This window comes from Solanum tuberosum, unplaced genomic scaffold (genome assembly GCF_000226075.1).
Source record: "Solanum tuberosum cultivar DM 1-3 516 R44 unplaced genomic scaffold, SolTub_3.0 scf00071, whole genome shotgun sequence".
Classification (NCBI taxonomy): Eukaryota; Viridiplantae; Streptophyta; class Magnoliopsida; order Solanales; family Solanaceae; genus Solanum; species Solanum tuberosum.
This window is the reverse complement of record NW_006238997.1, coordinates 360,513-385,364: the sequence shown is the minus strand read 5'-3', so window position 1 is coordinate 385,364 and position 24,852 is coordinate 360,513. Positions and strand designations below refer to the sequence as shown.

General features: G+C 31.5%; 2 protein-coding genes across 3 annotated transcripts; both read right to left on the bottom strand.

The window, feature by feature from the left end:
• Positions 1-13,149: 13,149 nt before the first annotated feature.
• Positions 13,150-16,919, bottom strand: LOC102593880 (cytochrome c-type biogenesis protein CcmE-like). 2 transcript variants are annotated; one of them, XM_006345614.2, is made up of 2 exons: positions 16,745-16,919; positions 13,150-14,601 (listed from the first exon to the last, which is right to left on the bottom strand). In XM_006345614.2, the coding sequence occupies exon 2, from the start codon at positions 14,334-14,336 to the stop codon at positions 13,491-13,493; it is 846 nt and encodes a 281-aa protein (XP_006345676.1). In that variant the 5' UTR covers positions 14,337-14,601; positions 16,745-16,919; the 3' UTR covers positions 13,150-13,490. The 2 variants fall into 2 exon arrangements, with proteins under 2 accessions (XP_006345676.1, XP_006345677.1); XM_006345615.2 differs by having other exon boundaries at positions 13,150-14,598.
• Positions 16,920-19,095: 2,176 nt separating this feature from the next.
• On the bottom strand, positions 19,096-21,912 carry LOC102593562 (ankyrin repeat-containing protein At5g02620). Its single transcript, XM_006345613.2, has 3 exons — positions 21,537-21,912; positions 20,481-20,890; positions 19,096-20,133 (listed from the first exon to the last, which is right to left on the bottom strand). The coding sequence occupies exons 1-3, from the start codon at positions 21,868-21,870 to the stop codon at positions 19,252-19,254; spliced, it is 1,626 nt and encodes a 541-aa protein (XP_006345675.1). The 5' UTR covers positions 21,871-21,912; the 3' UTR covers positions 19,096-19,251.
• Between the last annotated feature and the right edge of the window lie 2,940 nt (positions 21,913-24,852).

The window sequence follows — 24,852 nt, the reverse complement described above, 5'->3', positions numbered from 1 at the left end:
TTTATAGAGTTTTTTGGGAAAAATTTACAAGACCCTCCTTAATGAGATGGGGAACAATACATATAACTTCACCATGATTCACACCTTCTTTTTTTAGCATTTAGGGGTCATACAACTAAAATTAGGTGATCATCATTTTTCGTGTGTGTTTGTACATGAATTTGTTGGTGATATAGATTTTGGAAATTTTTTTTGCAAAAATTTTACAACACCCTTCGTAATGACCTGGGGGTACTTATAGCTCACCATGGTTCACGCCTTTTTTTTTTATCATTTAGAGGCCAGTCAATAGAAATTAGGTGATTTACTCAATTTTTCATATGTCTTAGTACATGAACTTTTTTGTGATATGGATTTCAAAAATCCTTTTTGCAAAAACTTTACAAGACCCTCTGTAATGACCTGAAAGAACAATACCTATAATTTCACCATGATTTACCCCATTTTTTTTAGCATTTAGGATCCACTAAACATAAATTATGCGACCTTCTCTATTTTTCATTTGTGTTAGTACATGAATTTTTCGCTGATATGAATTTCAAGAACTTTCTCACAAATTTTTTTACAGGACCTTCCGTAATAACTCGGGGTAAACAATACCTATAGGCTCACCATAATTCACACTATTTTTTATAGCATTGATGGACCTCACATTAAAAATTAGGGGATTTTCTCAATTTTTTGTGTGTTAGTGTACATGAATTTTTTGGTGATATGAATTTCAGAAATTTTTTATGCAAAATGTTTACCGGGGAGAACAATACCTATACTCACCATGATTCACGTCATTCTTTTAGCCATTTAGGGGCCACTCACAGGAATTAAGTGATTTTTTCAATATTCCGTGTGTTAGTACGATAATTTTTTGGTGATGTGGATTTTCAAAACTTTTTCTGCACAAATTTTACAAGACCCTGCATAATGACCTGGGGGAACAATACTTCATGCTACTTTTCTTAGCATTTAGGGGTCACTCAACAAGACTTAGGCGATTTTCTCAATTTTTCGTGTGTCCTAGTATATGAATTTTTGTTGATATGAGCTTTTTGTACAAGAATTTTGCAAGACCCTCCATAATGAAATGTGGGAACAATACATATACTCTTACCATGATGCACACCACTTTTTTTGCACTTAGGAACCACTCAACAGAAATTAGATGATTTTCATCGTTTTTTCTATGTGTTAGTACATGAAATTTTTGGTGATATGAATTTCGGGAACAATTATGAAAAAACTTTTCAAAACCCTCTGTAATGACCTGAGGGAACAATATCAATAGCCTCACCATGATTCACACAATATTTTTAGGATTTAGGGGGGCCTCAACATGAATTAGACGGTTTTTTTCTCTTTTCATGTGTGTTAGTTCATGAATTTTTTAAATGGTGTGAATTTCGGAACTATTTTTGCAAGAACTCTACAGGATCCTCCGTAATGACCGGGGGAAACAATACCAATAGTCTCACCATGATTCACGCGGTGTTTTTTGCATTTAGGGGTCACTCATCAGGAATTAGACGATTTTCTTAATTTTATTGTGTGTGTGTTAGTACATGGATTTTTCGATGATATGAATTTTGGGAACTTTTTTTGTAAAAAATTTACAGAACCCTCCGTAATGATCTGGGGAACAATACATAGAGCCTCATCATGATTCACGTCATTTTATCCAGCATTTAGAGGTCACTCCATAAAAATTAGACGATTTTCTCAATTTATATATTTTTAATAAAGTGTTCTTAGTAAGCATTTGGCTGAGTTATGTTTTTTTTTGTACGTAGTTGGATGGAGTTTTGTATATTTAAGTTTAAATTGAAGAAAAAAAAAGTGTTGAAATACTTCGTTTCAAGTTCAAATACTAAAGTTAAAACTAAACTTTAGTTTCAGTAAATGTGTTATGGAATGGAAGAAACTAGAAAGAAAAATTAAAGAGAATGAATGATAACTCTTTGTATTGATTCAAATAGAAGAGTACAACCCTATTTATAAATAATTAACGAGAATTCTTCCTAAAGAAGAATCCTTCTAGATACTAAACTAAGGCTGAAATATTCTAAGTGTTGAAAGTGTTATGGAATGGAAGAAACTAGAAAGAGAAATTAAAGAGAGAATGAATGATAACTCTTTGTATTGATTCAAATAGAAGAGTACAACCCTATTTATAAATAATTAACGAGAATTCTTCCTAAAGAAGAATCCTTCTAGATACTAAACTAAAATAAAACTAAATATTTTACAATTAATGTAAACCCTAGACTTGAAAGGAAATTAAATACTATAAAATATTTTTAGACTAAAAGAAAAAATAAAAAGATTCTACCAAATTCCAACATTCCCCCTCAAACTCAAGTTGGTGTATCTAACTTGAGTTCCAACACTTAGTTATTCTTGAGAATATCTTCTCCTTTTCATGTTTTTCCCAAGCTTCTTTTGTCGTCTCAAATACAATGATTTTAGAGAAGATTGAATCTGCAATTGAATTTTGAATTACAATTTTGGCTTTGTATATTTTGGTTTTTCTTTCTGAGTGAAGTTTGATTTCAGCAGCGGAATAATAAGTTTTTTCAGAGAGTGGTTGTATGAGTTTATCTTTCATTACAGTTTCCCACAAATCATAAGCCTCAAGATAAGACTTCATCCTAACTGCCAAGATTTGATAATTTTCACCATTGAAGGTTTGTGGGGCATTGAAAGAAAGAGTATTCTTTGTCATGGTTTGAAAATAAGGTTTAAAATAGTATGGATTAAAATTGGTTATAAGTAGCCCTGCGTTAAAAATAAAAGTACAGGTTAAAATTGGCCCTGCATTAAAAATAAAAGCACGGGTTAAAATTGGGCTGAAAATATGTATGAAAATAAAGTGGTTGAAAGTTCTTTTTCAATGAACTCACAGATCCATTAAGATCAATGGAAGACTCTGATACCAATGTTATGGAATGGAAGAAACTAGAAAGAAGAATTAAAGAGAGAACGAATGATAACTCTTTGTATTGATTCTTGCATTGATTCAAATAGAAGAGTACAACCCTATTTATAAATAATTAAGGAGAATTCTTCCTAAAGAAGAATTTTTCTAGTTACTAAACTAAAGGAGAATCATTCTAGATACTAAACTAAAATAAAACTAAATATTTTGCAACTAATGTAAACCCTAGACTTGAAAGGAAATTAAATACTATAAAATATTTTTAGACCTAAAAAAAAATAAAAAAAAGATTCTACCAAATTCCAACAAAATGATTACACAATTAAACTACTTTTTGCAATTATTGGGAAAAAAATCCAAGAAAAAATGGTTTCATGCAATGGACCTATTTTATTGTTTTTCATTTTCTTCCCTTTTTGGTGCAAGTATTCTTCATTGTTTCCAATTTCCACATATGTATTTTGCCAAGCAAATTTAAATTTGTTTATCTTTGAGTCCTTTAAATATTTCTTTAACATATATGTATTTCAGATTTTTGTGCATCAAATTTAAGTAGTAAGGTGCTTTTTAACCTTTGGCCATTGAGAGTGAAAAGCATAAAGAAATCTATTACTTTCTCCGTTTATTACACTCTCCGACTCATATTAATTGTCAAGATTACTAAAAATAGTTCTCCCAATTTACTTGTCATTTTACAAAATTATGATGAAATTAATTATCATTATCCCATTTTACCCTTAATATTGAATATTTTTTAAATAAGAATAACTTAAGGTGTGTTTGGTACGAACAAAAAAAAATATCATCTCAAAAAAAATTGTATGTAACTAGCGAAATACTATTGGATGAGAGGAGGCAGGAAGTGAGTCACTCGTGAAACTTGTTTTTCCTGTTTCAATTAAGGAAGTTATTTTCCTCATTTTTAAGGAACTTGTTTTCCTAAAAAGAATTTATCCAACTAAAATGAAAAAATTGAAAACTATTTTCCTATCTACCAAACACACTCTTAATCTTATTCTTTTTAATAAAGTGCAATTTGGTGAGGAAAGATAAAATTAAAACAGTAAAATAATATTTTTTAATTTATAATTTTTTTAAAAACGTACAAAATGAACCAATAATAAAAACTAATATGTGATGGAGGTTGTGCTACTTTTATTACTTGTGAATAAATAGATATTTGACCATAGAGTAAATGAAGTGAAGTATCGACGAGAGGGAGTTGCTCGGATGGTAAGTATCCCTCACTTCCAACTCAAAGGTTGCGAGTTCGAGTCACCAAGGGAGCAAAATGGGTGAAAGCTCCTAGGGAGGGTAAAAAATTACTCTTAAACTATGTTGTTATCTCAAGAGACCACAAATACCCTCAAGAGTTAACTATCCAAATTTTTAGTGACATAGCAAGCTACATAGGACTAATCCCTCCACCTAAGCGTTGCCAACTAACTAGACCTTTAGCGACGACAAAAGTCGCCATAAAATCCAAAAATATTGTTAAAAGGTTTAAGTGATTTTTAGTGGCGACTAAGGCTGCAATAGCCATTCGCTAGTAAAACCTATTCTTTCAACAAAAAAATATGATAATTATTTTTCAGTTGCAACCTAATTTTCTTATATAAATAACATGTACTATCAATATTAAAAACATCCAATATTATTACACTTCTCGACTCAAATGTCCTACTATATAATGCATTATTGTACATTTTATGCATTTACATATGACATAAAAATAAAATATATAGTGTCTTCAAGCTCCTCCTTGATTGATATCATTTCTGATTTTTTTTAAAATAATGAAGAAAAAAACACAAAATCATTATTTAATGCTAAAAATCAGTGAAAATCTTTAGTGGCAATATTCTGGGCTTTTGTGACGACTTTTGTTGCCACTAAAGGTTTAGTTTTTTTAAATGAATCATAGTTAGCAACACTTGGGTGGAGGGATTAGTCCCACATGGCTTGTCACGTCACTAAAAATTTGGATTGTTAACTCTTGAGGGTAGTTGTGGTCTCTTAGGATAATATCGAAGGTATTTTTTATCCCAAAATATAACGAAGGATAAGTGATCTATTTTGCATAGTTCAAAAAGGAGTTTTGACCCTTTTCCGTAGAATAAATAACCAAATAAATAATTGTAAGTCAAATAAACTTTTTTCCTTTTTTCTTTTTCTTTGAGAAAGGGAGTGGGACATTGTTGTACTTGGTATGTAGGCATTCAAAAGTTCTTTCCTTTTTCCCTCTAATTTCAAAGAAAAGAAAATTTATGTTTAACATTTTCAGAAAGTGCTTTTAATTTGTGAAATTACAAAAATGAAAACTACTATCAATTAATTTGGTAAGATGAATTTTCTACATAATAATCATATTCTAAAAAAAAATGAAAAATACTTATTTCATTCTTCTTCTTTTGAAAATTATGCACATTTGGCCTTTACCCTTCGGAAAGTTTGGCCAAACAAGATATAAGCAATCTTAGCTAGTCAGGTTACCAGATATTCGTGTTAATAAGAGATAACAAATCACTAATAAAATAATCGATGCTCACAAAAACTGATTCAAACACCACGAATTATTAAAAAGATAGAGAAAAAGTTTACTGACATTTCCTTCAAATTTTTATATGTTTTACTGTCTTGGCATCATCTCTCACTTTAAAGTACCTCTGCTCTTCCCTCTCACATTTGCTCAACTCCCCATAAGCATCTTCACACAAACACACACAAAAACTCAGAAAACAGTGCAAAGACTCCTGTCTTTTGCTCACATTAAATGGACACAAAAACTCCTCCACCTTCATCTAAAATCAAGAATTCAAATGAAGAACAAGAAGAGGAAGAAGAAGATTACATAGATATGGAAGTTACTTCTTCTTCTTCTTGTTCTTCACCACAAATAAGCAGAGAATTTGAGTTCCAAATGGCTTCTATTTCCATAAATGACAAAGAGGCAGCAACAACAACATTAACTTCACCAGCTGATGAGCTTTTCTATAGAGGCAAACTCCTACCTCTTCACCTTCCTCCAAGGTTAGAAATGGTTCAAAAACTTCTAAAAAACTCAAAGATTGAATCTTTTCAACAACAAGAAGAAGATGATGAAACATTTAGCATTAGTACTAGAACCCCTTTTGATTCTTGCAACATTTCCTCATCACAAATGGTTGAAAAACTTCTTCAAACTTCAAAGATTCAATCTTTTCAAGAACAAGAAGAAGAAAGATTTAGCATTAGTACCAAGAACTTGATGAATTCTAGGACCCCTTTTGATTCTTGCAACATAACCCCATCACAAATGGTTCAGAAATTTCTTCAAACATCAAAGATTCAATCTTTTCAAGAAGAAGAGAGATTTAACATTAGTACCAAAAACTTGATTAGTACTAATACTAGCACCCCATTTGAGTCTTGCAACATTTCCCCATCAGAGTCTTGTAGAGTGAGTTGTGAACTCAATCCAGATGAATATTTCTTTGAATGGTCCACTGAATTCAGCACTTTTTTCAAAGACAATCATCCAAAGATGAAATCTTGGTCCAAAAAGCTTAAGTTAGTGAAACAATCTTTAATAAGCCAAAAGCTAAAGTTTTCAACATCAAAAGCATATGTCAATCTCAAGTCTTTATTCAACAAGTCTACTTGTTCACTAGATCATCAACAACAAGTTCCTAAAGAATGTTCAAATAAGTACATTAAGGTATGTAAAAGAACCCCTTTTGGTCATATTGGAAAATGTACACATTCACCAACATTAGCAAGTATGATAAGAGACAATGAAGGAGAAGGGGTTCATGAAGACAATGTCAATAGTACTCATAGAAGGTCATTTTCAGCAGCAATCAAGAAACATTCACCAACAAAATGTTTATCATCTTCTTCATCTAATGGTTCAACTTCTTCATCATCATCATCATCATCTTTTTCATTGAATTCTAATGGATTTTATGAGTTGAATTTTCTTAAGAGAAGTAGTAGTATGACTACAGAGATTGAAGGGTCAATTGAAGCAGCAATTGCTCATTGTAAGAAGTCACAAGAGCTTTGTAATCCAAAAAGGAAATTGAATGAAGCTGAAGGGATTCATTCAATGTCTATTTCCAAGATTAAAGCCACTGTGATTCAAGAAAGATCAGATCTTTGCAGATTTTGAATTAAGTTTTTTTTTTTTAATTTTAGTACTGTCACAGGACAATACAAAAGTCCCAAAAAAACAAAAACAGTTTTAGTTTCTTGTTTGAATTTGCAGATTATATGTAATTAAGTCATTGTTTTAGTGTGTATAATTCCATGAGTTAATGTAATTTTTACTTTCATTGCTCTCCCTAACTCTGAATTATGTTTTTTTTTTGTTTTCCACCAATGTCTGGAGCTCACGTTGGAGCTCCAACTAAATTCGGATTGCACACTGTAAAATCCATTCAAGAGTGGCGCTTCCAACAAGATTTTCTCCAAACCTAGGGCTCAAACTCGAGATTTCTGATTAAGGGTGAAATAGTCTCATCACTGCACCACAACCCAAGTTGGTTGAATTGTGTTACAAAACACAATTTTATTTTTTAAATTGTGGCTTATAAAGTGTGGTTATTTTTATTAAATTTTGTTGTTAGTTGTTCATCAACATCCATGCTTTAAGGCTTAGTGAGATTTATTGATTGTTTGGACATCCAAAATTTGTGCTTCTTTTTAATTCTTCTTTTTCAAATAATTGTAAGGTTATATATAATAGTCAATATTTACTCCAACTTGAAACATGAGCGGAGCTAGGCTATCACAAGGGGTTCATTGGGATCTTTCTCATTGAAAACTTACGTTGTATAATGTATATACAGTAGATAGAAAACTTGCGTTGTATAGTGTATATACAGTAGATATTAAATTTCCTGGCCTTCTTTGTATGTTTGCTTTTTTATATTTTGAATTTCTTTACTGAAAATCCTGACTTTATCACTAGTTTGAAGAAAACTAATTTCTAACCACTTTTTAAAGTAAACAAACGTTTTTCCTCACAAAATGTCTTAACATTTTTTTAAAAAAGTAAAATGCATGTACAAACATAACTTCAATTTTCGAACTTGAGTTCAAATATCATCAAATTCATGTTCAAATGCCTACTTAGACATGAAAAAAGAAGGGTAAATAGACCTTTTTGCACTCACTTAGATGGTGGAAACCTTTATAAGAAGTGATAAACTTTGTACTAAAGAAAAAAAAAGGGTACTATAGAAACAACTTTTTTTAAGACATTGGCTTTTTAAAACAGCCTTTTTGCACAATTAGATTCTGCTTCACTTTTTCTCACTTGGTTTATTAATCATTCAAGTGCTATGGAATCTGCCAATAGTAAATGTGTACTATTCTACAATTATTTTATTTTAGTAGTATACAAGTGAGGAATCTCTCAACTTTTACTAAAGAAAAAAGTGAAAAGCTGTTATTTTTCTTTTTACAAAATATAAAAAAGTTTTGGTCAGAGTATTATCAAAAAGTATTTAGGTTCTTTACATTTGAAAATGACTTGAGTATAAATGAAATGTATTAAAAGGTTATAAAACTAAGAGACCATTGAAAGTGGTGTTTTACTATGAATCTAATCTAACTTATATATATAGTAATATACAAATATAAATAATTTTTACATTGTCCTTGTTTGGATTGTTGTTACCTTCTTTTTTTTTTTAATAATAACTCTACCCCTATTTTTCTTAATAATATTATAAGTTGTATGATATTATATAATAATAAAAAATAATACAATTTATTTAAATATCATATTTATTAAGACAATACAATATACTACGTACGTAGTCAAAATATAAAGAATCATATATTTTTGGTGTCAAGAGAATTCAGTATAATACATACATACATGAAATTCCCTTCGATTAAAGTAGCAATAAACTTAATATTAATATATTTTAGCATGTTGTAACACGCGAAATATCTATTTTTTCTAGTTACTAGTCTCACTTATGAAAATGAATACTTACCTGCACTAATCTTTTAGCTGGTTTGATATTTTAAAATTTTATTTACATTATCAATGTATAAAACTTGTAAAAATAATATAATATATTTTTAAAAGTGGGGTGGAGGGGACCACTTGATAATGACATACATAATCCAAAGATCTTTCATGATATCATGCTCAAGTCTCCACTGACTTGACTATCTGAGAGACTATTAATAGGTAAGATTGGTTGTCTTGCAACCCTATTGAAATATGCACATTTTAAGATAATCATCATTACTAAGTCCACCCCACCCCCACTCTAACAATCTTATGTTATATGACCTAGACTAGACAATCACCTTTGGGTGTCATTATTTCCAATGAGAGCATGACAAACAAAGCATTAACTTAAGAAAGTTTATTTTAATATTTGAATGGTTACATGACCTAATAACAATAATAATAATAGTTATTATTAGTATAAAGTACACTCCAACAATTCAGGTGTTAATTATATCCTATCCTGAAAGTTTTCTAAATTATATCTTGAAATTTTTAGAATTCGCGAATACATATCCGCCCAATATATGACAAATGATACATAAGTTATGTATCAGATATATCAGTTACGTATCAGATATATAACTATAAACCAAACTCATACTTATTTATGTTTGAAATAACAACATTTGTATCAAACACATTCTACACAAACAAAATTGTAATGTATCTTATAAAAATGGAGTGATATATCCAGATGTTAAGAGAGGGAAAGAGAAAAGGGCGGTTTTTATAATTAATTCAAATAGTAGAGATTTTTAGAGATTATGTTATCTTAAATCACGTAATTACAAATTTTACCTTATTAATATGCTTCAGTTTCAAGTAAATTTGAATAAGTTATATAACATAATCTCTCTAAAATTACATAATTACACGACTTAAGTTCATTCTCAATTAAATTGAGAGTAGTTACAGAACCAGCTACTACGACAGTAATTATTATGCATCATTCTCAATTAAATTTAGATAAATCATATAAATTGCTATCATTGTTGTAACTTCATATTTAAGCTCATTTCAATTTGTGAGGACCACTCGTCTTGATGTAATAGTGGAGCCAAAATCTTCATCAAGTGACTTCAAAATATAATGAGATTCAATATCTACTATATAAACATAAACATAATTATGAAAGTATATAGATAGCGTAATTTTCTGACAAAAGGTCAGATGAACTCCCTGACAGCCCCTAGTTTTGTTCCTACTTATTATAAATTGACTAGACCTTGATACTTATCCAAATTTGAAGCCGATAATGTAATCAAACTCATACAAATGAAATTATTAGAAAATCCAACCTAAACATTAGAAAGAAAAAGTATGAGAAACAAAAGATTGAAAGGTATTGATCAAATGTCTAGGAGATGTCTTCATTAACCTATTGAAAGAACCTCATATGAACTTTCATGCACAAACAAATTTAAATTCACATTACATGTGCTATGTTCCATTGTTTGGACATTGACAAATCAATACTTTAGTAAAGCTTGGATTATTCCATGAATTACTAAAAGGTCTAGGAAAAACAAGTATATCATAGAGAAATTCCTAGAGTAATACTAGGACTACTAATATGAAAGACTAAGCGAGATAGCTTTGAACTACCTAACTAACCCTGTATATTCAAGATTAAGCTTACATTTTCTGTATGTATAGTAGATATTTAATCCCTTTAGCTTCTTCATATTTAAACTCCCTCATTAAAAATTATGTCTCCGCCACGACTTATATGAACTATATGACCACTATTCCTAAAGAAAATGTGATGTAAAAGAACATAAGAAGCCAAATAGGAACAATCAAATCAATTGGTAAAACAATGTCTACATTCATATTATATAGGTCATTCTCAAGATAGAAAAAGTGAACATTAAGAATCAATTGGACCCTTCATTATGTGGTTTATTATTAATGTTCATTCTCTTATTCAAAAGTTTTTTTAAAATTATTTTAACAATAGATGTGCATGTACTTCTGAACTGGAAAAAATATGATATCTGCAGCAACAACAGTACCATTTCAGTAGTGGAGTATGTGGTGTAATGTCTAGATTTTAGGAGATAATATAAAGCAACAAATATTTTCTTGAAGATAATATATCTGCACCAACATTATCCAAACACACTAAATATTCATGATCTTGTAGTATTGCATTATAACATGGACAAATATTGTGATATATAATTTAATTATCAAGTATATATACTATACAGTTGAATAAAATTTACTTTTCCAACAAAGAACCTTTAAACACTTATACCAGAATATCCTACTTCTGACTCTCCATCTCAGATTTTCTTAGAATTATTTTTCTCATTGGAGCGATCAAGGGCTGAATCTTAGTGGATCTAGACAATAAGTTCACTCTATCACTTATAATACCCCGTCATATATTTAAACTAATCAAAGCGACTAGGGATAAATCTCAGAGGATTGTCGCAACAAATTTTTTTGCACTTCTTTCAATATTAATTTCTAAAACAACAACTCATAAATACGCCATGTGATAGAAATATGCTCTGTTTTTTTTCCCACTCGATGTTTGATATCCACATTGGGATTCCAATTAATTTGGATCCACGCATAGACATTTCAAGGGAAAGCGCTCCTTAACAAGATTTAGTTTCACATCCCATGACTCAAACTTGAGAGGTATCTCTGATTAAGGGTGGATGGATCTTATGCATCCCACCACCACCCTAATTGGTTATATATATATATATATATATATATGATATAACTAGATTGTTCTCAAAGTAAAAAAAGGTTATCAATCTCGGAAACTAGAAGAAGTTTGGTGTAGAAAAATGTCAATCACAAATTTTATGTCATATCAATGTTTCATCTCATGCTCCTAAACCCCAAACAATGCAAACCAAAACTGGAGACAAAGGGAAAAGAAGTTAGTAAATGAGACAACATATAAAGATTGGTTGTGATTTTAGACCATGTGGCAATAGCTTTTGGAATTTGTCTTGGAGCTTTTGGCTCTTTTAGTTTATCTCATTTCAATTTCCTCTATCCACCAAAAATCAAATTTTCATAAAAATAAAGGTCAGAAAATGTTCTTGAATGCATTAGAGGAAGGCTTGAATTTGTTTTTTGGATGACCCAAAAATCCGTTTGGGGCTAACTTTTAGGACCAGCTGCAACTCTCAAAACTCGGAGATCCTGGGGGCACACGCATCTCTACCATTCTCCACTTAAATACTAGGCCTAGTTCTTATGACGCTGGACTTAAACCCATGACCTAAGTCACAAGTCTGTCAACCTTAGTCGCTTGAACTAAGTCTGGGAGCTTGAATCATAGCATCAAGTAATTCATGTTGCTAATAACTCAAATTGAATTTCAGAATAGCAAGGGTAATAGAACATTTGTTTACCCTTTTTTCGAACAAATGGTAATAATATTAACCATCAAAATGCATAGCAATTAGTTGCTGTCAAGACTCTGATTCTCATGCCAGATATGGCAAATGATTAGTGATGCAAAAAATTCTAAGAGATTTCACTTTAAACACTATTGAGTCTAACATGACTAGGATTTAAACTTTTACACTCCGACCGTTCCAGTTTTATGTGACAAACTTTCCTTTTAGTCAGTTTCTAAATTTTGGGAACAATTAGCTTTATAACCACACAAATGTTATGGCATGTTTAAAGCCACAACTTACAAAAGTTTTATAACCACACAAATGCTATGCCATATTTGAGACCACAAGTTTCAAAAGTCATTTTTTTTTTTCAACTCCGTACCGATTTGAACTGTCACATAAAATTTTGCACACATTCATTGTTGTTCCTGTAATATGACCATATAAAAGAACTAACCAGCATAGCACTTCTAGTGCTATTTTCATGAAAGAGGTTGCTGGTATGGTTGTTGCCATCGAAAGCAAGTAGACCATGTGCAGAGTCACACTAACAACAACAGGTTAGTTCTGTGTACGCAGGTTGTTTCTGATAGACCTTCGGCTCAAGTAAAGCATAATAAAATCACGTATGGAAAGGAAAATACTGTAATGCAGAAGAGAACGGTAACAACAACACATGGGTTAAAAAGCAAATAAACCCTGTGCAGAGTCATGTAAGAAAATAACAAAAAATTAACATTATGGGTATCAACACACAACAAATGAAAAAAATGAAGGCGCCAATAATGGAAGCAATGATAAAACTGCATAATAATAAAGAAACATGGACAAGAAACTCGGAACTGATTTATTCTCTATTTCTTCCTGCAATGACCTCTATATTGAGTGTACACAAAGAATTACAAGCATTCAATGTCAAAAAAAATAATTACTGTCATTTATTTACTAAATATTCCAAAATTTCTAAACTGAAACCCCATTCCTCAGGGTTAGTACAGGACACAACATCTATGACAACAAAATTCATGGTATAACCTCAGTAAATCAACTATATATCCATTCATTTTTCTGACTTCCTTCAATAGTATAATCATAATTTAAATATAACAAAACTCCATCATTTCGGGAAAATAATCAATTAGAATTTTTACCATACTCTATAATTGGCTGAGCCTTACGCCCTCGCTGTAGCTGGAGGTGCTGCATCATCACCCTCTTCCGCATTCCCTTCCATCTGACTAAGCAACTGCTTATTCTTCTCAAGTGCAGCTGCAACTTCAGGAGGCATATACTTCTCATCGTGTTTAGCCAACACTTCAGTAGCTCCAAAATAACAATCCCCACTTCTCGCCTTCTCAGTTACCTGTAACTTTTTCTCACTCAAGATTTCATTCTCTTTCTTCTTCATCTCTTCAGTAAATGGCTTTATAAACCCTTCTACTACAACGGAATGCCCTTCCCGAAAAAGATCCGGTAACGACCCGTCATACTTAACCAAAATATCAGTAATCAAATCAGTAATCACAAATTCCATTTCTGGGGAATTGGGTATTGGTGTTACACTATTTTCTAGCACTAATCCACCAAGTCGAAATTTGGATCTTGTAGGGTTCTCAGCATGTTTTGCTAGAGCATCTGTAGGGGTTAAATAGAATACAAGTTGGTCTTGGAATTGGTTAAGGACTATTACTATGAAACCTGCTATGCAGCTGAAGGTAATGGCATAGGTCCACAGACGGCGGGTTTGGAGTTGCCGGGCTTTGGCTGCGATATCAGGCCGAGCTGAACGGTGGGATCGTGCGGGCCGGGAGAGTGTGGAGAAGGATCTGAGGGTGAAAACAGTTTGGTTGGTATTGAAATGGGGAAATACTAAGGGCCGAGACTGGTGGCGGAAAACTGAAATCAAAGGGTGAGATTTGGATAGAGCAGCGGTGGTAGTGGCAGCAGCGCCGGTGACGACAGAACGAAGGAAATGGGAAGCTAGACGAGAAGCTAAACGAGAAGAGAGTTTTGAAGTCATTGAGATTTTGTGGAATTTATCAGCTCGTTGATGGAGATAATAAGGAGGGAATTAAGGTTAGGGGTTGGGCGTTTGGTATTTCCAAAGTTCGATTTCTGTAATCTGTAATCGAAAGTAGATACCAAAAACCAAACTTTCAAAGTTCGGTCTAGTACCAGTAATTTGGTATTGGCGTATATATAAGCCTTCAAATTTTATTTATTATTGGCGTCTACAAGTTGAATCGTCTAAGAAATAATATGGAGAGTTGCTAATACCATTCCTGCTGCAATACATGAAAAATAATAATTAGAAAGGTAACTGCAACCTATCTAATTTTAATAACCAAATATATTCTTGAAATTTCGCGCATAAAAATTATTTGCAACCTTAATTATTCTCAACTTCACAATTTTGACTTGTTTAATAAAGGCAAAGGTTTTAATAACCTCTCTAGAAGTATCTTCCTACTCTCTTTTCTTTTCTAATTCTTATCTAATTCTACTTCTCATTCTCTACTAGAATTATCTTCGATTAACTCAAACTCTAGCTGATTGGTGCAAATAGATTGGGTCTCATTATTCTAAGCTGTTGTAAATCCATTGGGTATATTAGCTAGATTTTCTCCATTTTACTGTTAATTAACAATTCTACAATTCTGAGAAGTAATTTATAAATTGTCGGAATTATTGTTTGTGATCATTAGAGCGATCTTTTTAAAGATAAAAATTGGAAAAAGTATAGATCTTCAAATACTTGCATAAATTTCTACTAGAGATCATTCAAGTAATTGGTGAAATCTGGTACAAAAATAATCGAAAAAATTCCAAATCATGAAAACATGAAGAATTGAAGAGCTAAAACAGATTAATTAAGAAGAAAATAACAATAGAATACAAACCTTCAAATGAGAATTGATATTCAATCTGGAAAAAATGTTGAGCAATTTTGCCCTAAATTTTCTATTTGCTCTGTTTTTTTTGTCTATAGTTTTGATAGATGGCTTCTTACTAATGGGCCTATGTCACATTATGGGTAAGTGCCTTTATTCACTATGGTTGTTCGGTATACGGAATATGGGATAGGCAAAAATATACGTGAGATTATTATTTTATCGAGTCTTCTATATGAGATTACTATCCCACTATTTTCTTACAATTGATGGGATAAAATAATGTTGGGACTAAATAATACTGTAACCAAATATGGGATATAGGGGTGGGACACAATTAGTGATAAATTATTTTAGGAGCCCAACATTTCTATCCTAAAAGAATAGACAGCAAGATAACTAAGCATTATAATAGGCCTTAAAACAAATTTCATATGCTAAGCATGCATTAAGAAAAGCGACCAGAAAGAGAAAAGACACCAGTTGACAGAATGCTTTGCAAAGACAAACTCCAAACAACCACTTTATGACAAAGAAAATAAACACATTTCAGGATTAAATTAATTCACAGTAAACACCAAAGAGCAAAGATATTTCCCCAATAAGGACTAACAAAGCACCAAAGGGACCAGAGCACGCCTTTCGAAGCTAGAAACGAAACGCTGTTAAGGGAAATCTGAGCCATAATGAACAAATACTAATTTGCCATAACCCAAAGTAACATAAATAACAATATTTTCTCTCTAACATGCAGCAAATGACAACTGAGGAAGAATAAATGAAAATTATATTTTTTGTATAGTTGAGAAAGGTGACAACAGAATCCGATTGAAGCTAAGCATATTAAACAAGAACCAAATCAGCACATAAAGTACCACAGAAAAATTACATAATTTCTAGACATGAGTGGAAAAGGAACTTTTAACGCTTACAATTTCACAAAAGGGGGACGGGACATGCTTTATTTAACAAACAAGATCAGATGCTCAATACAATACAATATTTACTGAGACTACGACCAGCTTGGCATCAAATCGAAAGCAAGTGACCGAGAACTCAGATATTTGTTACTAAGAGGGGTAGAGAGATGACAACAATGTTTAACATATTCACATCTCAAAGATTCCAAGTGGAGAGGAAAAACTAGATTAAAAGATCAGACATAAACTTTGAAACACGAAGAAACACAGGTAAAAAAAAAAAAAACAAGCACGAAATCATTGAATCGAAACTAGCTGGCTACTACACCCAACAAACTTTAGCCAATACAACATACAATTTCATATCAGCTAATTTTTCATTTAGCATGTTAACAAACAAAGGCATACATACAGGTTTAATGAGATTCAAGCAAATAGGCTCAAGAAGGGAGATATAACAGAACAAAACTCCAACATTGAGTACAAATCCACAAAGCTTTGGGACTAAGAACATATACATCATATCATAAAAACTCAATAGCAACAAACAGCCAATAAAAGCTCATTTTGATATAGAAGAAGAGGCGAAAAGAATATTATAAAGAAGAAGACGTTACCATTCTCCGGCTAGATTTGAGACGAGAAACGGATAGAAATTTAGGGTAGAATCGGAATTCTGAAATCAATTCCCAAATTCAAAATTTCCTCCCAAGGACTAGAACAAGAACAGCTACTGTCCGTACGGAAAATTCGCCGTTTGGTATTGACTCAACCTTGCCGTGAATTCTTCTGTTAAGCTTCTGGGTCCTTTGTATTGATGGTAGGAGTTGGGCCGGGTCATTGCTGATTTGAGAGGAAAAGTGGGCTCGGGAATGGTAATGAAGAAGTGGGCCGCTGGAAAATAAGTAGTAGTAACTAAAGAAAAGGAATTTGGGCTGATGAAAAGGGCCCAAATAATTGATTCTACTGATGGGGCCACAATTGCAATTACAAAAGAATTAAAATTGTAACCAATTGAAGTTAAAGACTTAGCCGATATTGAAATTAATTGGTGAATTCGATCAAAATCTAAATAAGACAAATTTATAAAAATTAACTAATGAGCTTCTTAATCTCAATTCGATTGCAAACTAGAAATTATAACTATAACTTAACTAAAGTAAATTAATAAAACACTTAACTAAAAATATAAAATCTTTTGGGATGATTTTCAAATATTTATAAAATATACTAGTTGTATATAAAATATTATAAAATGACTAAAATTACTTTTAAACTTGAAAAATATTTTGCACTTTTATAAAGTAATTATTTCAAATCGTTGGAAATTTAAAAAATTCAAAAAATTAATTCCCATCGTGAAGGGTCAAAAATGGGTGTCAACATTAATTATTCTCAACTTCCCAATTTTTTTCCCATTCAATCTATTTACTAGGCAAAGGTTTTAATAATCTCTCTAAAAGTATCTTCCTAATCTCTTTTCTTTTCTAATAATTCTTAGCTAATTCTAGCTCTCATTCTCTACTTGAATTATCTTCAATTAACTCTCCCGGTATGGTGATCGAACTCAAAATAATTGCTCGATGCAAATCGATTGGGTCAAATTGTAAATCCAATTGAGGATATTAGCTGAATTTAGCCGTTAATTTACAATTCTAAAATCCTGTTAAGTAATTGATAAATTTTCAAATTATTGTTTGTGATCATTGAAGCTCATTACAAGAAGAATTAGAGATGTCAAACAGATTAACAACCAAAAAAAGAATAGAATACATACCTTGATGAGGATCGCTATTCAATCTTGTATGCTTCTTCTTCGAAAAAACATGGTGATTTTGCCTTAAATTCTTTATTTGCCCTCTTTAGTCTTTTAGTTTTGATATATATGGGCTTGTACTGATGCGCCTATGTCACATTATGGGCGGCATTATTCACTAATGTAATGTAGTATCCAATATCAAATGGTACTAATGTTTCACAAGGATATTATCAAATTTATGAAATTTTACTTTCCAATATCATACTGAAATTTCCTATGCGGCTTGGTAATTTAGTTTTCGGTGATGGTATTCACACCTAATTTTAATTTGATAGTATTAAATATTGAATGGTACTAATATCTCGAACTAACTAATGAAACTACTTAATGTATTTATGAAATTTTATTCTCAAATACCAAAATATTCTGTTTGGCTTGATAATTTTATTTTCAGTGATTTATGCCCGGTCCTAATTTCACATACTACACTATTTTTCACTTGGACTAGAAGTAAAATGCTCACAATTCTAAGAAGCATTTTAGTCCCTCCATTCCAGTTTATGTGACATAGTTTCTTTTTTTGTCCGTTTAATAAAGAAAGAAAACCTTTTGAATTTGGAAACGGACAAGTTTTTAACTACAGGTATGTTATGACATGTTTAAGGCCAAAAGTTTCATAAGTCAAATCATAAGTTTCAAAAGTATTCATTCATTTCGTAAATTCTGTGGGCATTCAAACATATATTCCCTTTGACCCTAATTACTTATCTAATTTTCCTTTTTTAGTTGTCCCTTTTTATTTGTCCATTTTGACAAATCAAGAAAGGACAAAATTTTTAACCTATTATACCCTTAATTAATTAATTTTGAAAAAAGTAAACCTTCTTGAAAATCTTAAATTTTTAAATCATCCACTTCATAATTAATAGGGATAAAATGGTAAACTCACTATATCAATTATTGTTTTCTTAATAGATGTGTCAATCCAAAAGTGGACAAGTAATTAGGGACAGAGGGAGTATAATAGAGTTATAAAGTTGAAAAAAAACCAATTATCTGTACACATCAGAAAGGTGCTAAAATTTTCAGTAGAGCATAAAATTTTACATATCACATCCCTTGAAAAGGGGTGTGGCTCTCCCCCGGATCCTGCTAACGCAGGATATTTTGTGCACCAGATTGTTATTTACTTTAGCTTGCTCACTGCACTGAATTTCACTTAGTAAAATGTTCATAATTCTAAAATCTTACACTTCAATTATCTTGCTCATATACTACACAAAAACTAGAGCTATTGCATTGAATCTTGAAGTGCAAAGATCAATTTTTTACTACACAAGAATGTACATTGGCTAACAACTAGAACTATATAGCATATAGTTTCTTATACTGATCTTCAGGGATCTCTGATTCTGACATGATTGATACGGACCGTGACAACGACTTGCTACTCCGAGCTGATTTCCTCTGACTTCTCAAATTCGAAGACTCAATCCGATGCATAACTACCCAGTAACACAGTGTCCCTAGTGTCGCGACCATGATAAAAGTTCCCATAAAAGTTACTGCACTTGCCATCCATCTTTCATCTTTACCTATAACGATATATGACAGTGCAAGAAATGCTACGGAGACAAATACACAAGCCAACCACATTAGCTTGTTGATAATCGCCATCATTTGCTTTTTGGCTCGTCTTTCAACAACCACGATTGATGTTTGAACAACCACAACAGCTAATGATATAAAGAGTGCAAGAGAGTCGAATATGAAGAAAATGACAAAAGGGGGTTGAGGAGCAATCCTTCCTTCTCCTATTGAGTATCCCGGAGGAACCTCCTTAGGATTATCGGTATATTGGCCTGGTAGATTAAATATGGCAGCAAAAGTAACAGTGGCTATAAGAACAGCAACAACCGTGGTGGAGTTTATGGCGTTGTTGATACCTTCTGTGTGCATTTTGTTCAGACGTTTTGCTATGTTCTTCACTCTTTTCTGAGTTTGGAAAGTGTGCTCTAACTGATTGTGAACGTCATGTTTTATGTCACTAACAGTTTGTTTCAGTTCTTTGGCTGAACGCGTTGGTAAAGCTAGCTTCATGTTCTTTGCAGTCAGGACACCATGTTCCTTTAGAATCGCTGCTATCTCTGAATTCCGTGCTTTCTCAGCAACGTCAAGAGCAGTTTCACCAGATTTATTGATGGCATCCCACTTCATTCGTTTGTCCTTTACGAGTGCTTGAACGATCTGCACAAAAGTATTCAGATAGTTAGTTGAAGACTTGACAAGAAGACTCTTCTGTGTTTTCATTTGAACATAAAAAATCGCGCAAATATTTGACTCTCTGTTAGATACAACAGAAAATTAGCCTATAGAGAAACATATGGGACTCTATAACATAAATGTGACAAAAAAGTATTCTGCTGTTATATAGAAATTAGAATAGTCACACTTTGAGTGAAAAAACAAACAAAACCAGGCTATACATGTTTAGTTTATGCGCCAAAAGTCATTTTTTCTTTCTTAAACTCTGTGTCAATCAAACACCACCATATAAAATGAAAAGTGAGTATAACATACATATGAGAAATTACCTCTACACGGCCTTTACGCGTTGCAATATGCAGAGAAGTATTACCCTTTCCATCAATAATTGTAGCCAAAGTAGGATCCGATAGAATAAGCTCGTTAACCACATCAACACTTTGGCCTTTGACTGCCATATGAAGAGCTGTTTGTCCCTTTTTATCTCTCCAATTTAAGATCCCTTCTTCTTTGCTTAAAAGTGCCTTCACAACTGCAACATGACCATTTCTTGCTGAAGAATGAAGCGCCGTCTTCCCATTATTCTTCTGTATTGTGGCTAAACTGCTATTAGTTTCCAAAAGGAAATTGACAACATCAATGTGACCTTGTGCAGATGCAGTGTGCAATGCTGTGGAATTTGACTGATCAAATGTAACTGACAGCTGAGGAAATGCCTCCAATAGTACCTTCACCATTTCTGCAACGAAAAATCGTAACATTTTAGTAAAAGGGAGGCCTAGTGCACAAAGCATCCCGTGTTAGCAGAAGAATCAAATTTATAAGATTTAACACTGAGGGGACTTCCGTAGGAGGCACCTAGCCAACTTGCATGCACCTCAGTGGCGGATCCACAGGAATCGAACCTGCAAACTAGTGTTTGCACAGTCCAGTACCACTTGGCTATCTCTCTTCTTTGATTAAGGTGGTTCAAAATTAATATATATATACAAAAATATTGAAAATCTACCCTGTATATACGGTGTAATTTTTTGTCAGCGAACCCCTGGCACCCACGTTGGTCCGCCCCGGGTGCACCTTTACTATTCTGCTGCCTCATACTAGCTGACGAGGAGTCTTACCAACAGAAAAATGAAAAAACCACAACAACAAATACTACGGCTCAATCCCAAACAAGTTGGGATCCCAGAAGGATCATGAAAAGTAATACCATGTATTCCTCTTTTTTCATTTTGCTTATTTCATCGACTGTTAGGCCACCCCATTAAATGCTTATGAGAAATGAAAAATTCATAGATGTCAACATAATGAAAAACCATAACAACTACGTATAACGCCTCAATTTCAAACAAGTTGAGATCCGCAAAAAAGAACTAAACACTTACCAAAATCACCCTGTTTAGCAGCAACATGAAAAGCATCATAGCCATTTCTAGCCTTAATACTAGCTAAACCAATATCATAATACTTGATCAATTCCTTCACTAAAACCAAATCACCAGATTCAGCAGCAACATAAAGAGCATTTTCACCAGATTGGTTCTGTTTTGACAATAATTCAACCAATTCTGCTTCACCACAACAAGTAATAATCTCTAAAACCAATTCAAGATTTCCACTTCTTACAACTGAATGGATTTGTGTGTCTCCTCTTTTCCCTGTTAACTGTTTTGTCATCTTTTTCACACAAACATTTTGCTGCACAACAGAGGAATCCATATTAGCTGAACTTCTTTAAAAGTTTCCCCTTTTATTTATGGTATTATAATAATTTATCAAAGTCTTTGAAGTCAACATATCATATAAATAAATAAAATAAAAAATAAAAAACATATCATATAAATGATCTAACCAACCTTTTGGTGGTGGGGTAGTAAAATTCTCTGGTTCTCAATAAAAAATCTCGAATTTGAGCCATGTGTATGTAATCGTCTTTCTTAGGGAATGATGTATTTTTATTGGGATTTTCATAACATGAATCTAAATTAGTCGTGTTTTATTATGGTAATGGACACTGGTATTTCAACAAGGATTTTATAACGTGAAACTGAATTAGTCGTGCTTCATTATGGTAACGTATACCAAGTAGTATGAAATTAAAAAGTGTACTCTAATTTTCTATTTTGTTTATCCCAATTCATCTAACATACTTTTCTTTTTATTTTGTCTAAAAAAATCACTTTTTATAATTAAAAACAACTTAATTTTGAAATTTTCATTTTTTTTCTAAATGAAATGATTCATAGAAACACAAATATCTAATATTTATTTTAGATCACAAATTTCAAAAGTAATTTTTTTGTGTCAAACAATATCACATAAATTAGAACAAAGAAATACTTAATTATGACATGGCCAAAGAACATCTTCTTTCATCCTTTATAATCAAAAAGACATTCTAGCTCTCGATATGTAATCGTTTTTTAAAAAAAGCACTTTACTTTAGATATGAGATTTTTTATATATAAATTTAAATTTAATCGTGCTTCGATATAATTTTGGATGGAAAACTAAAAGGTAAGAGCTAACTTTTTACTTATCTATGACACGACAAAAATATATCTCTTTTTTTTTCTTTTTTTAACACTAAATAGTGGATTTTAGATAATGATTAATGTCCACTAGTTAATTTTTTTGGTCCACACGCTTGGCCCATCATTTGCACCATCAGACATGAATTCACAAAAATACAAGGACTTTCAACTAGAAAAGATAAAGAAAGTCAACTCAATTCTAGAAATCAATTAGTGGTTTGATTTTATTAAATGAAAAACATAATGGTGGGGTCATTCCTTGAAAATGAAAAAAAATAATATTCAGGTGTGTTTCTTTTTCTTTATAGTATTGACAAATTCTATCATAAGATTCTCGTTCGATTGGTGGGATAAATAATTATAATATTTTTGATAAAAAAAAAATGAGATTTTTTCATATATATTAGGTAGATGATTTCCTTATGTGAAATTTGAGATTATTAATTCTGAAATAATTAATAAAATGCATAGTTTTTCTCCTAAAGTTTTAAAGAAAAATAAGGCTAAAATTTAAATAAATTATGTATCTCAGTTTATTCAGTCTAAATCAAATACTATATATTTTATATTATATCTCATATATCTCAACTTTAATCCAATCAATTAGACGTTTATCGATAAAAAAAAATTCATTAAATAAATAGTTTCATCATATTATAAATTCATTATGTTTTAATGATGTTCATATTATAATTCGATAGTTATAATCTTGAAATAACTTGTTACTTCACCAAAATTGAGGATTTGATAATCCAACTAATTAATTATTTATAAGTGCTTAAACACAATTGAGCACTATACAAAAACACAATTAAAAAAGGTGAATTGGGTAGTTGAAGAAATAAAGACAATTGAAAAGACATGATTACTGCAGAATTTGGCTAGAAAGATAACACATGGGCCGATTCATTAATTGGAGTTGTTTATTACTCATGTAGTAGCATTATTCTATTCCCGTCTCAATTTATGTGAAAATATTTTAACGAACATATCATTCAAAAATAATTAAGTGAGAACTTTTGATACAAATTCAGGATTTGAAGAACATTATGGGTTTGAATACATGATTTTATTATGGTCCATTTGATATTTATTGGTTTCAAAAATTATTGTTTCTATTTATTCTAATATAGTAACATATATAAGATTTGAACAAAAATCATGAATCCCAAAGAATCATAAATAAATTGTACATTAGATTCCCCGAAAAATTCAACTTGTCCATTCATATTTTTTCTTCACATAAAAATGTGAACTTTTATATGAAATGTTATGCAGGATAAATGAAAATTAATAGGAGAAGGTTATCGAGGGTCCATCGAAAATAATTTTTCTATCTTATAAAGGTGGAGTAAAATTGTATACATCTTACTCTCTTTAGACTTTATTTGTAAAATTACACTAAATTTGTTTCGAGAGTTTGAGAATAATATGTTCAATATAAATGGTACATGACAATAGATTAACAAGTTTCCGAAGATTAAATTCCACATCAAAATGAGAAAAAGAAGCGAAGAGTTTTATTAAGCACAATTCAAATTAACGTGGAATATGCCCTTTGAGGCTCAATGTGACATTACTCGAAAGGTATATTTGTAAAAACTTAGACCCAAAACGAATACTATATGTCTCGACTTGAATCGCAATAGTCGAAAAATATGATCGGAGGGAATAAATCTTTTATCAAAATAAACCAAATTAACTAATCTTTAGGAAAACATGGGCCTATTTACTTTAAAGTTTACTTTGAAGTCTTTCTTTTTCCAAGTGTGTAACAAGTTTCTGACTAATTTTTACTAATTATTTATGTTGGAAAGGGACTTCCAAATATAAAAGGTAGGTTTATGTGGCTCTTTGAATGATGAAAATGGTTTGTATGATTGGTTTATAGAGAGAGACAATAAACACTATTACTACTAATTAATTAATGCATGTAACTGAGAGTCATTATTGGTAATTAATTATCGAAAATAATTTATCTATTTCATAGAGGTAGAAATAAGAGTTGCATATATTTTATTCTCTTCATACTTCACTTGTGAATTATAAGCTTATTGTCGAGAGTTTGAGAATGATCAAAAACAAAAGGGAAAATGCATAAGTACCCCTAACCTATGCCCAAAATCCCTAAGACACACCTAACCTTTACTAAGGTCCTATTACCCCC

Coding starts and splice junctions, on each gene's coding strand:
- LOC102593880 (XM_006345614.2), bottom strand. CDS start 14,336: ATGACTTCAAAACTCTCTTCTCGTTTAGCTTCTCGTCTAGCTTCCCAT.
- LOC102593562 (XM_006345613.2), bottom strand. CDS start 21,870: ATGGATTCCTCTGTTGTGCAGCAAAATGTTTGTGTGAAAAAGATGACA. Junction 20,891..21,536: donor TGCTAAACAGGGTGATTTTG/GTAAGTGTTTAG, acceptor TTTTCGTTGCAG/AAATGGTGAAGGTACTATTG. Junction 20,134..20,480: donor CGCGTAAAGGCCGTGTAGAG/GTAATTTCTCAT, acceptor ACTTTTGTGCAG/ATCGTTCAAGCACTCGTAAA.